This window comes from Neomonachus schauinslandi, chromosome 3, assembly GCF_002201575.2.
Source record: "Neomonachus schauinslandi chromosome 3, ASM220157v2, whole genome shotgun sequence".
Lineage (NCBI taxonomy): Eukaryota > Metazoa > Chordata > Mammalia > Carnivora > Phocidae > Neomonachus > Neomonachus schauinslandi.
In genome coordinates, this window is record NC_058405.1 from 120,452,399 (window position 1) to 120,468,836 (window position 16,438).

General features: G+C 37.4%; 1 protein-coding gene across 3 annotated transcripts in view; it reads right to left on the reverse strand.

The window, feature by feature from the left end:
* Positions 1-16,438, reverse strand: part of ACVR1C (activin A receptor type 1C) — a 40,366-nt gene that overhangs the window by 2,104 nt on the left and 21,824 nt on the right. For 2 of the 3 annotated variants that reach the window (XM_021703041.1, XM_021703040.1), the window contains 5 exons: positions 11,656-11,886; positions 8,906-9,073; positions 7,407-7,563; positions 5,786-5,910; positions 1,799-1,929 (listed from right to left, as the gene is read on the reverse strand). In XM_021703041.1, the coding sequence (XP_021558716.1) occupies positions 1,799-1,929; positions 5,786-5,910; positions 7,407-7,563; positions 8,906-9,073; positions 11,656-11,886 (812 nt within the window). The remainder of the gene's footprint in view (positions 1-1,798; positions 1,930-5,785; positions 5,911-7,406; positions 7,564-8,905; positions 9,074-11,655; positions 11,887-16,438) is intronic. The other variant, XM_021703042.1, reaches the window with a different exon arrangement.

Consider the following 16,438-nt stretch of genomic DNA (forward strand, 5'->3'; position numbering starts at 1 on the left):
ATATATATATATATATATATATATATATATATATATATATATATAGCAGCATTGTTTAAAAATGTTAAAATCACACAGAAGACAATCAACAATAGAAGAAAAATTATACTCTAGCCATATAATGGACTACTGCACCAATATGAGAATGAACAGATTATAGCTACATCTATAAATGAAAGTGAAAAGAAATTAACAAGAATATCTACAGTAAGTTTCAATAATATGTTTCACAATTACAGAAAAGTAAACAATATATTTTTAGTGTGAGTATACATATACACATAATTATACATAAATATATATTTTTTTCTCCTAAAGAAAAGTTAAGCAATAATAAATAATCACCATAGTAATCTCTCATAGGAGTAAGGAATCTTTGTTCTATTTTTTAAACTTAGTAGCGAATTCATTGATTTTCACATCATTATTACACTTTAAACTTTACATATATGTTACATATTCTTTCATATACATAAAATTATTAAAATTAGGAAGAATTTAATTTCAGTTTGGTTGTAAATCGCTCAAATTCTGCTTCTAAAATAAGTATGTAGGTAAGATATCTATACAAAATAGAAATATCGAGACATAATTCCTTCCTTAAATAGAAAAAGAAATGAGTGAAACATGCAGGAGGGGGGAAATTAGGGAAGAAAAAACTGCTGTATAAAATAACCCTTCTGGCAAAGCCAAACTAAAAAAATGTCACTTTAAAAATACCTCAAGTATTACAATTAAATATGGTAGACTATAATAGGAATAATGGGGTTGGTGGAGATTAAAGCAGTAAAATAGTTGTGGAATTAGATGGTTTGTAGTCTTTCCCTCCTATTCCCTTCCTTCTCCCTGTGGGAACCAGAAAAGTCTCTAGCTTCATGTAAGGCAGAACAAGCACTGTGATAACCACACTGAATGCCTTCGACATGATGCTTAACGTATGCATTGTCGGAGATGAGGAGAGAACTCTGCCATGAGGAAGCTTTTCTGATATAAGAACATAAGCTCAAACTTTTGCAAATTTACTGACTATAAAGATGATTGAATTGTAATACTCCGTCTGGCATGGACATTGACGATCAAACATGGCTGTGCTCCTACAGTTACCAGCCCCCCTTCAGGCAGATCAGGCTGCGTGACGGACTCTGGTCTATGAATCATGAGTAGACGTAATGTGAGTCACCTGAAGCCAAAGCATTAAAGAGCCATGTGTGACCCTCCAGCTCCTCTCTATTCCTGACCTAGACACTTGGAAACTATGTGTTGAGATAGCAGCATCCCGAAATCAAAGTTACCTGGATCACAGAATCACCACAGGGAGCACAGCTGCCTGACCTGTAGGGGACTTTACATAGCAAGAAATAGTCTTGTTGCGTAAAGTCACTGGGGATACCAGGGCTTGTTATTGCCCCTTATCTTGGCATTCTGTATACATATGGCTAAAGGGAAGAAAATCTTTCTGAAGACTGATACAAGGACATATACTTACATATGGATGCCTAGATTAAGAGAGAAGAACTATATGGTCTCTGAAAATCTTCCTGATACTTACCTCAAAATTATAATAGATAAAACATATATAAGAACATAGCCTGGGCTCCTGGGTGGCTCAGTCTGTTAAGTGTCTGACTCTTGATTTTGGCTCAGGTCATGATCTCAGGGTCCAGAGATCGAGCCCCACATTGGGCTCCATGCTGGGCATGGAGCCTGCTTGAGATTCTCTCTGTCCCTCTCCCTCTGCCCCTTTCCCCAGCCCCTGCTCCCTGCCCCCCCATCCCCGGCCAAAAAGGAACATACTTACTTCACAGCTTTGCCACTGGTTTGGGATACTTGGTCGAAACTTCTGGTCACAAACAACCTTCCTCATTTCTTCTATTGAGGGATCTGAAGGCACCATGTCATAGTAAGGCAACTGGTACTCCTCAACAATTCCTGTAAGAAATTTGCATAATAAATTTCCCAGTGTGAATAACAAAGATGCTTATTTCTTTTTTTTTTTTTAAAGATTTTATTTATTTGAGAGAGAGACTGAGAGAGAGAGAGCATGAGAGAGGGGAGGGTCGGGAGAGTCAGAGGGAGAAGCAGACTCCCTGCCGAGCAGGGAGCCCGATGCCGGGACTCGATCCAGGGACTCCAGGATCATGACCTGAGCCGAAGGCAGTCGCTTAACCAACTGAGCCACCCAGGTGCCCGATGCTTATTTCAAAAGAATACCAATTAAGTCCTCTAGGCACAAGTGGCACCCTGGGAAACTGGAAAGTCAGGTTTATGAAAATGTTGTATCACTAAAAATGAATTATGTAAGTATAAAGCACTCAGCTGAATAATTATTGCATAATTTTATAAAATGCACATTATGAAACTTTACATAATTCTGATAATTACATAAATCTTATATAAAACTGGGCGCCTGGGTGGCTCAGTTGGTTAAGCGACTGCCTTCGGCTCAGGTCATGATCCTGGAGTCCCAGGATCGAGTCCCGCATCGGGCTCCCTGCTCGGCAGGGAGTCTGCTTCTCCCTCAGACCCTCCCCCCTCTCATGTGCTCTCTTTCTCATTCTCTCTCTCAAATAAATAAATAAAATCTTAAAAAAAAAATCTTATATAAAACATAAAATTATTTCTATTTTATAAAATATATAATTTTATACAATTATATATTATATATAATATTATATAAATAAATTACTTTTGCATAATAATATAAAATATAATTTTATATTATAAAAATTATATGAGTTCTGATTTATATAAAATACCATTGTACAATTCAAAAGTAATGCCTAATTGCAAAATTTATATCCTGGCCTTGTTTGGGAATGAAGTATTTTTTTCCATTAAATAACCTTCTCTTTTTTTTTTTTAATTTTATTATGTTATGTTAGTCACCATACAATACATCATTAGTTTTTGATGTAGTGATCCACAATTCATTGTTTTCTTATAACACCCAGTGCTCCATGCAATACATGCCCTCCTTAATACCCATCACCGGGCTAACCCATCCCCCCACCCCCTTCCTCTCTAAAACCTTCAGATTGTTTCTCAGAGTCCATAGTCTCTCATGGTTCATATCTCTCTCTCCGATTTCCCCCCCCTTCATTTTTCCCTTCCTTCTCCTAATGTCCTCCATGCTATTCCTTATGTTCCACAAATAAGTGACATCATATGATAATTGACTTTCTCTGCTTGACTTATTTCACTTAACATAATCTCCTCCAGTCCCATCCATGTTGATGTAAAAGTTGGGTATTCATCCTTTCTGATGGCTGAGTAATATTCCATTGTATCTATGGACCACATCTTCTTTATCCATTCATCTGTTGAAGGGCATCTCGGCTCTTTCCACAGCTTGGCTATTGCAGACATTGCTGCTATGAACATTGGGGTGCATATGGCCCTTCTTTTCACTACATCTGTGTCTTTGGAGTAAATACCCAGTAGTGCAAATGCTGGGTCATAGGGTAGCTCTATTTTTAATTTTTTGAGGCACTTCCACACTGTTTTCCAAAGTGGCTGTACCAACTCGCATTCCCACCAACAGTGTAAGAGGGTTCCCCTTTCTCCACAACCTCTCCAACATTTGTTGTTTCTTGCCTTGTCAATTTTTGCCATTCTAACTGGTGTAAGGTGGTATCTCAATGTGGTTTTGATTTGAATTTCCCTGATGGCTAATGATAAAATCTTCTGCACAGCAAAGGAAACAGTCAGCAAAACAAAGAGGCAACCCACAGAGTGGGAGAAGATATTTGCAAATGACACTACAGATAAAGGCCTGGTATCCAAGATCTATAAAGAACTTCTCAAACGCAACACCCAAAAAACAAATAATCAAGTCAAAAAATGGGCAGAAGACATGAACAGACACTTCTCCAAAGAAGACATACAAATGGCTAACAGACACATTAAATAACCTTTTCATTAAACAGAATAGCTTTCTCTTTTTGAAAATTGATAGGCAATCTTTTAAAAGTTGAATTTCTTACATTTGGATTTTAGAAGTACTGTACCTGAGAATGTGCCAAAGAAGCAGCAAAGGTACTCAAGATGGACAATTCAATATGAAGTTTCATATTTAAAGAGTCTCAAATACAAAGACCTGACCTTAATTATCAGAATGTTACCTGAACTTGAGAATTTCCTCATAAAATTGTTTTAACAGTCTTTTCAATTTACAATATTTAAGAAATGCCCTACTATTATGTTAACTAACTTACTATTTCAAAGGTTGAAGAAAATTTAAGGACAATAACCTCAAAGCAGATCTAGAAAAATATTAATATGAAATTTTAAAAAATTATTACAAACATGTTTGAATCTTGCTATTTACCACACATTGTCCTAAACCCTTTACATATTTTAATTATTCCTCAAAACCTCTGACTAGGAGTTACCATATTATCCCTCCTTTACAGAATGAGGAAACTGAGGCACAAAGAGTCACCAGTTTGCTCAAGATCAAAGAGCTCATAAGTGGCAGATCTAGAACACAATCCCAGGCTCGAGAATTCCACTCTAACTCTACTGCTGCTATAAATAGCTTCATCTGGGGTGCCTGGGTGGCTCAGCTGGTTGGGTGTCTGCCTTTGGCTCGGATCATGGTCCCGGGGTCCTGGGATCGAGCCCCACATCGGGCTCCCTGATTGGCGGGGGGGCTTGCTTCTCCCTCTCCCTCTGCCTGCCACTTCCCCTGCTTGTGCTCTCTCTCCCTCTTTTAAAAAAATAAATAAAATCTTTAGAAATAAATAAATAATAAATAACTTCATCTTCCTGAATGGTTTACTATCTTATCTGTTAATAAAAAGGGGAAAAGTATGTTTTCTCATTCAAAAGAATTTTACCCTTGTAAGTTTAAAAAAATTTTTTACTCATTTTTTAAAAAATGAAATTGGTGTAAGGCACAATGATATCAATACAAAATACAAAACTGACAGTGGTCTGATAATGACAGCTCTTTTAGTGAATGTTTACTCTGTACTATGCTCTGTACTAATTAATTAACCAAATGAATCCGTTAAATCCTCAAAGCCCAAGGGGTCAGTTTTATTATTAATTTTACGGATGAGGAAAGTGAGACCAAGTAACTTGCCTAAAGTCAGACATTCAGGAATCTGCTAAACCACGGCTTAGTTTGAAGTCTGTCTCACTGGAAAGTGAAAACTCTAATCCGTTTCCTACCAGTAGTTAACTTTTCTCCACGGATGCCACAACTTCAGAGGCTGCATTTGTAGGGTTTCATCCTTTCAAACTCTTCCTCCTCTCATTATTAATCTCTAAACAGCTAGGAGCAGTAGAGTCAGGAAGTTAGTCTCTGCTCACCTCTGGCCTCCACTTTCTCGCTTCTACATTCATTAACACAGAGAAAAAGCAACAACAGCCAACAAAACAAACAAACAAACAGGAAAAGCCTGAAAACTAGAAGACTTCAAGTCCTGTGGCTTTTGGTAAAGTTTTAACATCTTCGGGTTCAATTTCTGGTAGAAAATAGGGCTACAGCTAACTGCATACAAACTCAAGAAAATTTTCAAGTGCTTTGCAAAGTATCATTAAGAAAATCAGAATTATCAAGAGAACTGTCACCCCCACCTGAGCAGTAATCATAATACAAAATCATCATTATATGTAGGATGCTCCACTCTTGAAACTGGAAAGATATCACCAAAAGGTATACTCTTAAATATTATAAAAAATGACTCATACAGTGCTTAGAAAAAAATACATAGAAAAAATATCTTGTATTCAGAGCATCAAGGAAAGACAGATACAAAGAATATCTCCAACATCTTACCTCCAACTGAACACCTTCGGGCTATTTCCCAATAAACCAGACCAACAGAATAGATGTCGGCTCGTTTGAAGGACTCAAAGATATTCACATTCATTGTATCATCAAGCATTTCAGGAGCCATATACCTTCAAAAACATGCACATTTCAGATCTTCTGTATGACTTTACAGCAATCCAGTAAAATACAATCTTAATAAATCCTCACATAAAATATGAATTAATAGCTTACATCAATTTTAAAAGTAGATCTAAGCCACTATAATAAATTAAATTTAAGTAATACAGCTACTGACTGAACTATAAGTTTAAAAATGTTTGAAATAAAACTAGAAGTCATCCTACTCAGTGTGTCAAAGCACAGATGCCAGGAGCCAAATACTTGCAAAGGACAAGCTAGAGGGAAATTCAGCAAGCAAAGCATTCAATAGGAGAGACGGAACTCAACCTCCACCAACAAACGTTGCCATGGAAAGTTCCTTGAGGGCAAAGAGCATCTCTTATTCATCATGGTGCCCCCAGGACTCTAACACAGTGCTCAGCAGCATTCCATAAACATCTTCTCTGAATGAACAATTTTATTATACAGTGGCTTCCAGACATATATACACATTATATATTGGCTACAAGAAAATGACAGCCTTGTTTGAATAAGACTAAACCAAAGAAATCTACAGTCCATGGGACCTGACGGAGCCTAGCTGTCCGAAGGGGATTTTCACGATTTCCCAGAATATTAAGAGGAGGATGCTATACCCTCCCAAACTCTTAAAAGTTTTAGATTCTCTGAAGGAGTCCAGCATCCAAGGCTTCCCTGAGGGGTCCCTGATGTGGAGACAGTCTGATGGGCAAGCCAAGGCTTACTTTTTATAGGGAAAAGAAGTTCCGTAGGGCTGCCCAGTTTGAATAAACTGCCCTGAAGTGTTCCTGGGGCCTCATTAAATTCTCCTAGGGAACCATGGGAAGGACTCAGATGGATAGGCTTAGAATCTCAAACATGGCTTGGAGGTCAACTGTACCAGAAATCTCCTACTCAGAAGAGCCTTTGACAACTCCAGGAAAATGTTTTGGTTGTTTTCGGACTTCAAGATCAAGAACCCAGGAATTAAAAAAAAAGAACCCAGGAATTACGTCAAAGTAGCATGAGCCTGATATTCAAATAAAAGGAAATGGAAGTATGCAGGCCATATGGCCACAGGCTGGCCAGAACAAGAAACCACCAGAAATCCCATTACTAATGGGTCTGTCGTAATATATATGTAGTACGTTCTGCTTCTCTCATACTTGTTTTGATGACATTTTTTTCCCTCCTATCCATAGGAAAATGTATTCTCAGAAACTGACCCACTCAAAATAATGTATCACCATCTCTTCCACTATCCCTCTCTACTGCATTCCCCACCCAAATGGCTACTATCTATATGACTAAAAGGCCAAGTGTCCTTGCTTTATAACCATTGTGTCACTGACTTCTCAATAACTCAGAGAAGACTCCTTGCTTTCTTGGGCCTAATGATTTTTCATTTGGATCCCCACCCCAAAAAAACCCCACACACTCATCCCAGGATTTCATGTTTACAGGGCGGCCATATGTCTGAGCGCACCACCAAAGTTAGTGATCTTACCTTTTGGTTCCCACTTTAGGATTCTGAGGTATGTCAATCGTGTTCAGTACTGAATCATGCTTCACAGCCAGCCCCAAATCTGCTATTGCACAAGTTTCACATTTTTTCACTAAGATATTCTTTGATTTTATATCTCGATGAGCAATAGCAGGTTTACCTATGAAGCATAACAGAAGAATACTCATTTTGTTGTTGTTGTTACTGAAGACTGACTCTCTCTAAAAGGAATCACTTTGAAGACCTGGCTCAAAAGTCACCTCTGAAGACAGGTCTTCTCTGACCACACATTCCACATCCCCTGTCAGTCTCCACAGAGTACGTCACTTTTGCCTTCTTCATAACCCTTATTACTATCTAAATTATATTGTTCATTTACATGTGTGTTTAATTATCTGTCTCTCCCAACTGGACTGTAAGCTGCCTCAGGGCAATGCCTGGGTGTTACTCATCACCCATCTGCATGACTTTGATGCTTAGGACCCTAGGTAGCACTTAGTAGCCACTAATAAATTTCCTTTGCATGAACAGGGAAAGAATTAGCATTACTACAACTACATAAGAACATAGCAAATAAACTCTTACAAAACAAGTTTCAAACTTTTACTACCCTAGACCAGCAGTTCTCAAATGTGACCCCAAAATCCCTGGGAGTCTTTGAGACTCTTTTCCAAACACCTATCTGTGGGATATTACATTTTCTTCACATACTTCAACCAAAACATAAAGGAACAACTGAATGAAGAACATGCTTGAAAATCCAGACATTAAGTCAGACATTAAAGAGATTTCAAAAATGTAAAACAAAACCATATTTTCACTAGATTGGTTTTTGTATTATAAAAAAGATGCAAATTTTTGAAACTTGTTTAATAATTAGTTATTATTAAGTAAATTAATAAATACTTTTTGAATTTTTCAATGTTAGTTTCTAATAGAGTAAATATTGATAGAACCCAAATACACAAAAACCTTTGGGTCCTCAATAATTTTTAAGAGTTTAAGGGATCATAAATCCAAATTTGAGGACCACTGCCCTGATTGGACTAATGACTTTCTAGAGCAAATTCTTTATTAACTCAATAAATAGAAAAGACAGTGGGTATTATTTGATCTTTGAGTCCATTATATGTAAATATTTTTTAAGGTCACATTACATCTCCAATTATTTTAGCTATCAAAGGTAAATATTTAAAGTATTTATATTCTCTGAATATAGAGCATTTGCCATCAAAGCAAGATCTTCCAGGGATGTGTGCTAAATGGCAAAGTTGGAGCCACCAGGTGTAAAAATATTATTATGGCTAATATACAAAATGATGAGTACATAGATGAGAGTTGGCTGTATCATGATAATATCCTCAGCTTTTTGAAGTAACTTAGTATTTCTTTACATTTGATAGTCATTTGTAATAAACTAAAATACAACTAAACACTAAAACACAGCTTGGTGTTTCTATCCTCATATTTAAGCAGAAAAAACTCAGAAAGAAAACACGTACCTTGTGTACCAACAATCTCCATATGTAGGTGGGCCAGACCACTAGCTATCGAAAGGGCCAGTTTGATCATGCCAGCCACGGTCACTATATTTCTATTCAAATAGTCATATAAGGAACCCAGTTCATGATATTCGGAGACAAGCCAAAGTTGAGTCCAAGTTCCATTATCTAAATGGGAAAAAGTCTCTTTATTGCTATAAATATATGTTGAGAACGAAACCAAAAGCTTTTAGCAAATGTCAGTATTTAAAGTAAATCTGTATTGTTCACAAAGCAAAGCTAATTCCTTTAGTGAGGATGCTGACAGTCCAAATTAGCAAAGTAAAATATCTCACTGAATCCCTGAAGATATTGATATACTAGAACCTGTTGTATGTATCCACCAGAGCTACAGGAAGCTATGAGAGTGATTCTGATTAAGTGAACAACTCCTTTCTTATTCTCTTTATATACTGATGGTACCATATTCTAGAAGAAACTACTGACAGATGAATTTAGGCTCAGTGTTGTGCTGTAAATTACTCTGAGCTTTTAAGAAAGATTGTTCCAGTACAAACAAGAAATGCAAAAAATTTACACAAAGTGTTATTACTGTAATAAAAGCTCTACAATTCTAAGAATGTTCACATTGTTCACCTTTCAAAATATGAAGTTGATGATTTTCCCCAAAAGTTTACCTTAAGAGCCAAATACAGTTACTAGACATTTTCAAGTAATTTACTTTATTCAACCAAAAGCTAATCCAGCTTATAAAATATTTTTAGCAGAACAGAAATTAGCCTAAAACTTCTCCAGGTATTAGAGTCCCTGGAGTTAGCTTTAGCTTTTGGAAGTGTCTACAACAGCCCAGGGCAGTCCTGACCAGTTCTGAAGCTCAGAGAAAGGAAGCGATAATGAACATTTGCTAGGGACTTCTTCTATTAAATGCTTTATGTACAAGAGCTACTCTTAATCCAAATATTTAATTTCCAAATCCGGGTAGTGATAAAATTTCCTACGAATACAAAAATCAACATAACATGACAAAGTTCAGTAATAAACTGACCATGTACAAAACTAATCCTTATTCTACCTCTCTCCCTGCTCAGTGCCAGTGACTATCTTGCCCTCTCATATCAATGTCTCTGTCAGACCGTTGACTAACCAGTGGAACTATAAATACCACAAAAGATTTAGAAATGAGGATGAAAGCGATGTTGGAGGTCATTTAAAGTCATGCACAAAGCCACTGATAAGTAAGCCAGTGACAAAGGTAGACCAGTTAAACTGAAGAAGAGACAATCAAGGATGATCTCCCTTGGGCCTATTGTTTTATAATCAAATGAACATAATGATTAAATTAGGCCCATCAAGATGATCCATATAACTAAAGTCGTCACTGCTTTGACAACAATGCTAATTAATCTAATCAGCTGGTACACTTCAGCTCAATCTTAGGAAGGATAAGAAAAAGGTCTTAGCTTACTAAGAAATGTCTCATTTTCAATAGTCTGGATATATTTTCAAAGTATGTAGAGGTAAGAATTTGGAAAGAACATTTCTTGTTTAAAGCTCATGTTGGCTTTACTCGGTTTATACCTGGCAAATCAGAAAACACATACTGTCTACAAACATAATTAAAGCCAAAATGTACAGTAATTCTAAGCCTCTCTTTTGTCATCTGATTAGTAATAATCAAGCTTATAATAGATAAAAATAATCATAGATTTTAATTTCCATAGGTAATGGTGGGTCCCTGATATCCACAGATAATTTTTTAGATAGAGGTTACAATCTCTACCTCACCGAAGTTCTTCATGAGTATTACTGATTGGAATTTTAAAAAAAAATGGACTGGATCATGTTTTGCTCATCTTTGTGCCCTGTTGCCCTTTGTTATGGGAACTAATGCACAGTTAAATAAATAAAAGCTATGCAAAAAGAAGAAGGAAAGCATAGGTGATCCATAAATTATATCCAGTCCCTGATTACTCGGGGATTTATACTGTATTTTATGAATATTGATTTCAATACCTAAGCTGATGCTCTGTCTTGCTCCACAAATCTCAAAAAGTCATATACTGTTTGAGGTTGCTGATGTTAAACCTCAATATAATTCATACTCAAAGTACATTGATAGAAAATTTCACTAAAATTGATTTGCTTGCTGCCATTCTGACAATGTTCATAGAGAATTTGAGTCCAGAGTTGAAGCCTATTTATACAGAGGAGAAGTACAGTCCTGGCAAAGGTGAATATTCAACTAGCATTCACTGTTACGTCTGTACCGGTTATTAAAATATTGAAATATTTCTGTCCTCATTGGCTAACAGTTGCTACTCAAAATTCCAATGTCATCCCTTTGCCCTAGACACCCAAAGCAACCTCTCCCACCTCCCACCACCCTCTGACAAGATGCCTCCCAATCTCTTCATGGACCAGCAAGTAAGGGATAAAAGCTAGACTGGCAGGGCTCTCCCAGGACTCTGTTCCAATTGAAGCTTCTGTTCTGATTGGTTGATTCCTCTACCATACCAGTCACCAAATACTTTAAATATCAACCTGGCTATGGTATCATGATTTCATATCACTCATTTGCCCTGCCTTTACTGTACGGTTCTGTACATTTATCTGTGGAAAAGAGGAAAAGCATTTTCTATCCTCAATAAAGAAATTAGACTTTTACGTATTTTATTAAAACAAAGAAATTATTGATGGTGATCTGATGATGGACATAACATGTTTACTTGCTGAACCCAATTAGAAAATACCTTTGTTATCAGCAGCAATGAAACCAAGTATGTTTTCATGTCTCAGCATGACCGTCTGATAAATTTCTGCCTCCCGAAACCAAGATCTCTCATCTCTGGAGGAGAAGATTTTTACAGCCACATCTTCCCCACACCATCTTCCATGCCAGACCTCACCAAATCTACCTTTTCCCACTATCTCCTGAAGTACGATCGTCCTTGCAATTGTTCTTTGAACCAACAGAGGTAGACCTAACCAAAGAAAAGACGGAATTGATGATTACAAACAAGGAAGTGTCAGAAAAAAACTGTCATGATGACCATTATTTTCACATAAAAAATGCAAACATTGAAGTGCTTTCATAATTTTACCGATTTTGAAGAAATAAGCACCACTGTACCAAACTTCTAGGTCAAACCATGCTCAAAAAACACCACTCCAAATTCTTAATATGAATTTCTCTTCTCACATTCCCAAATAAAAATTTCTTGAACATAACCTGCTGCTACAGATATCTGATTTTCCAGAATTGCTGCAAATCTCCCTGATTTGCCCATGAAAGCCAGTCAGGTTACTAAATACACAAAGTTTAAAAAAAAAAAAAAAAAGGTGCCATCAGTCTCTAAAATAAAATGCATTGTTTCTAGTACAACTGAGGAAGCAGAAGAATTCCTTGTGAGTTTTTTCAAAAACCAAATTAAAATTGCAACTGAAGAATCAGATTCAATAATTAAGTGAGGTAATCATGTTACACTAAAAAAAGCAAAGCATCGTCATAGAAAATATCAAATGGAAATTCTTTGTGAAATAAAAAAAAATCAAAGAAAATATATTCTGAGGGTATGTAAAAAGTTTAGATTCTTTGAACCAATCACCCCACTTCTAGAATTCTAACCTAAAGATTTAATGCAAAACACAGAAATATTTATGCCAAAATATTTAATACATTATTACTTACAGGAAATAGAAGGGAAAGTATCAGATAATAGAAAAATTGTTAAACATAGTGCAGCGATTAAGAGAACAGATAAGAAAGACCTCAGTTCAAATTTCAGCTGTGCCACCTGGTAACCACGAGCAAGTAATGGAACTTCTCTGAGCTTCAGCTTATCTAAAAACTAGGGGATATTAACAGTACCTATCTCATAGGGGTAATACAAGAATGAATAAGCATGTTAAGCACCTGGCACAGTATCTGGTATATTCCATGCTCAATAATGGTTAGCCCTTAATATTCTATCTTAGAACAGATTACTTAGAACAAATGATAATGATGCTGCTTATGAGGAGGTATTTCTTAATGACATGGGAAAATACTTTTGCTATAATGTTAAATGAAAATAGCACAGTAAATTCTACCCACCTAAATAAGTGTACCTAGCTATCCAAAATATGCACAGGAAAAAGACAGAAAAGGAAATTTGCCAAATGCTATGACGGTTCTTCCTATTTAGTGGAATCAGGGTGAATTGTGATATTCTTCTTTCTAATATACATCTTCTTAATTTCCACAATGGGTACTTATCACTCTTATAATTAGAGGAAAATAGGTAAAGAGGTTACAGTCTAAGTTTACTCTGGAAAGTCATGTTTAGTTCTTATCCTTGTACTCAGATGGCCCGGAAACTCTCACTGCTACAGCCCGGTAAGCTCTGCAGGCTTCAGCCTCTGCTCCTGAAATGAGCCATGGTTTATTCAGATGTGCTCATCTTCATGAGAACCACCCACTGTGGCTAAATAAGCACAGACTATAAGGTTGCTATTATGGATCTCAACAATTAGTCATAGAGCCCCACAGCCAGAAAGTTTTGAGATCGTCTAGTTCAACTTTAACATTTTAGAGATGAGAAAATCGGGGCCCTGCAGTAATCGAAGACTTGCCCAGAAATAGGCTGTAGTGGGAGGCCGACCTACAACTAAAATGTTGGTGTTCAGTCCAAACTCATGCTCTCACCATTCAGTGGATATGTCTGTAGTCCTCTCCTGTTGGGAAGACTTCCAGCAGCAAACTCTAAGGGCTGTTTCTTGTAGGCTATGGCCAAGTTTACTACTTGACCACACAATAAAAGTTGTACTAACAATCATCAGGCCAAATTGCAATCTCAATCTCTCTCCTCCCTCGCCCCATCTTGCATACACACACCCACCAAAACATCACCATCAACAACCGCTACCAACAACAACTGATTAGAGAACTCGATTAGCCTCTATTTTCACACTGCAAATCGATCAAGCACATGACCAATGCGACAGACCAGGGACAGAGTAAGACAACATCATCAAATGTACTCAGCATAGCAATTCAAGCTGAGACACTAAAACTCTGGGAAAGGTGCTTTGGTATCTTTCAAGGCAACCACTCCAAATAATCTAGCTCTTGTTTATACACTTAGAGATTTCATTTGAAGATACATAGACTTTGCTTCTCCCTGTAGGCTCATTTTACTTTCTTTCTTTTTTTCTTTCTTTTTTTTTTTTTAAACCAGGGGTTGTAGAAGCTGATGTCTGATGGGAAGGCATCTTTCAGTAATGTCACCACCCATCAGAAGTGTTACACTGGGACAGGAAAGTAGCAATTCACCCAGTCTCTCAGAAGCCACCTGAGACACAATCCATTCTCAGAAATAGTCCAGCAGCACATCAGTCCACTTTCCTTTCTTGCAGGTATTCTATCTCTTTGAAATGACCCGGCCAGGGATAAGCTTCACAAGTTTTGGTTTCTCAACATCTAACAAAACTGCCTTTGCCTAAAGTTTGCTGGCCCAATTAAGAGAAGCAAAGAGGAACCACCTGATTTCCTCCCAATGAACGAGCTTTCATGATGGAAACCTTGCAGCAGCTAGACCCATTCTCTCTGATTACCAAAGACAATGCTGCCATCAGGTACTTTCAGCCAGTGCTCACTGCCAAATGGATGTAGCTGACTTTGAGAAAAAGTGCCTAAAACTCTTTCAAATTGGTCATTAAAAAAATCATCTGTGCTTGGGTACATGGACAGCTTTCTTTTTAAGAAAGATCTTAGAATAAAGGTAAGAGTCCAATAGTCAATAAACCCCGATTTAAGTTTAAAGAGGCACAAAAACACCAAAAAATCTTAATGTTATTTTTTTTATTTCATGTCCTGGCTCATGACTACTTTCTTAAACTAAATATCCAGTCTCCAGTTATAAAATCTCTATTACTTTTATTTGAAAGGGAAATTCTTAGTCACCTTAAATATATTCAAGGAGTAGCTCTAAAATACACATTTCTACTTAACATCTTCAGATGAACTGAAATGTTTGGGGGGAGTATTAAATAGATGGCTATTTAACCACTTGAACTTTATCAAGAAGTTATATAAGGTTTCAAGGAACTGGGCACAAATCAGAGCTCTCTGTGCTCATATTTTGTGCCTAGAATGTCATCTGGGCTCAAGAAATTAGTACACAGTGGGCCCCATGATGTAATAGTCAAGGAAGAATGAGTACTGAATCTGAACAGCTTTACTTTTAAAGGAAGAATGTCAGTTTTCTATGCAATAATTTAATTTGGATTTTAGATCTATAAACTTTGCAGTTTGGAGACGTTTTTCCAGGTATGCCTCCTTTGAAAACATGCCACCTAATCTGTGCAGTGATGGCATAAACATTGAGACCTTGGCCCAAGACAGAGCAGGTGATCTTGCCCCCAGAAGCAACACATTTTCTGGGCTCTGTGGATGACCTAATTGGGTCTCTCTTTTCTGGACCCTTTGGTGAGTCTAAAGCTGCTTCATGTTAAATACAGACACTCATACAAATGCTACTGCCTCTCTGTCATCTGCCCTGTTAATTGTGCCTGTCTGGATGCTCCTAAAGGCCATGGGCTGCGGAGTTTCTCAAAGTCTGTTTGGGGTAATCATCCTTAATGATCCAAAGCAAGAGGGGACCCAGGGGCTCCTGAAGTGACCCACCTAGGCTTACCTTAGTTCACATTTCTGCAGTACCACATGCCGACAGAATTTCTGGACATATAAGTGAGGAAAGGCCATTTTAGAAAGTTTGTTATTATGGAGAAATCTGCTTTGTCACCAGAAACCCAAAATGCCCTCATATGACTTGTACAATGAGAAAGGCTCATTCAGGCCATAAAACAGCCTGGTCTTTTGAATTGCTTCACCAGGGGTTCTGGAGTTCCATTAAAGAGGAATAGACTTATCATACTACCTTAGCAAAAGCCAGCACAGCAGTGCTATGCTACTCCCTATCATCTGTTTCTGTGCTTTAAGAATACAAATGTAGGGATCTGAAGGGGTATGTGCACCCCGATGTTTATAGCAGCAATGTCCACAATAGCCAAACTGTGGGAAGAACCAAGATGTCCATCGACAGATGAATGGATAAAGAAGATGTGGTGTATATATACAATGGAATAGTATGCAGCCATCAAAAAAACTGAAATCGTGCCCTTTGCAACGACGTGGATGGAACTGGAGGGTATTATGCTGGGCGAAATAAGTCAATCAGAGAAAGACACGTATCATATGACCTCACTGATATGAGAAATTCTTAATCTCAGGAAACAAACTGAGGGTTGCTGGAGTGGTGGGGGGTGGGAGGGATGGGGTGGCTGGGTGATAGACATTGGGGAGGGTATGTGCTATGGTGAGTGCTGTGAATTATGCAAGACTGATGAATCACAGACCTGTACCTCTGAAACAAATAATACGTTATATGTTAAAAAAAAAAAAAGAAGATAGTAGGAAGGGAAAAATGAAGGGGGGGAGTTGGAGGGAGAGACGAACCATGAGAGACTATGGACTCTGAGAAACAAACTGAGGGT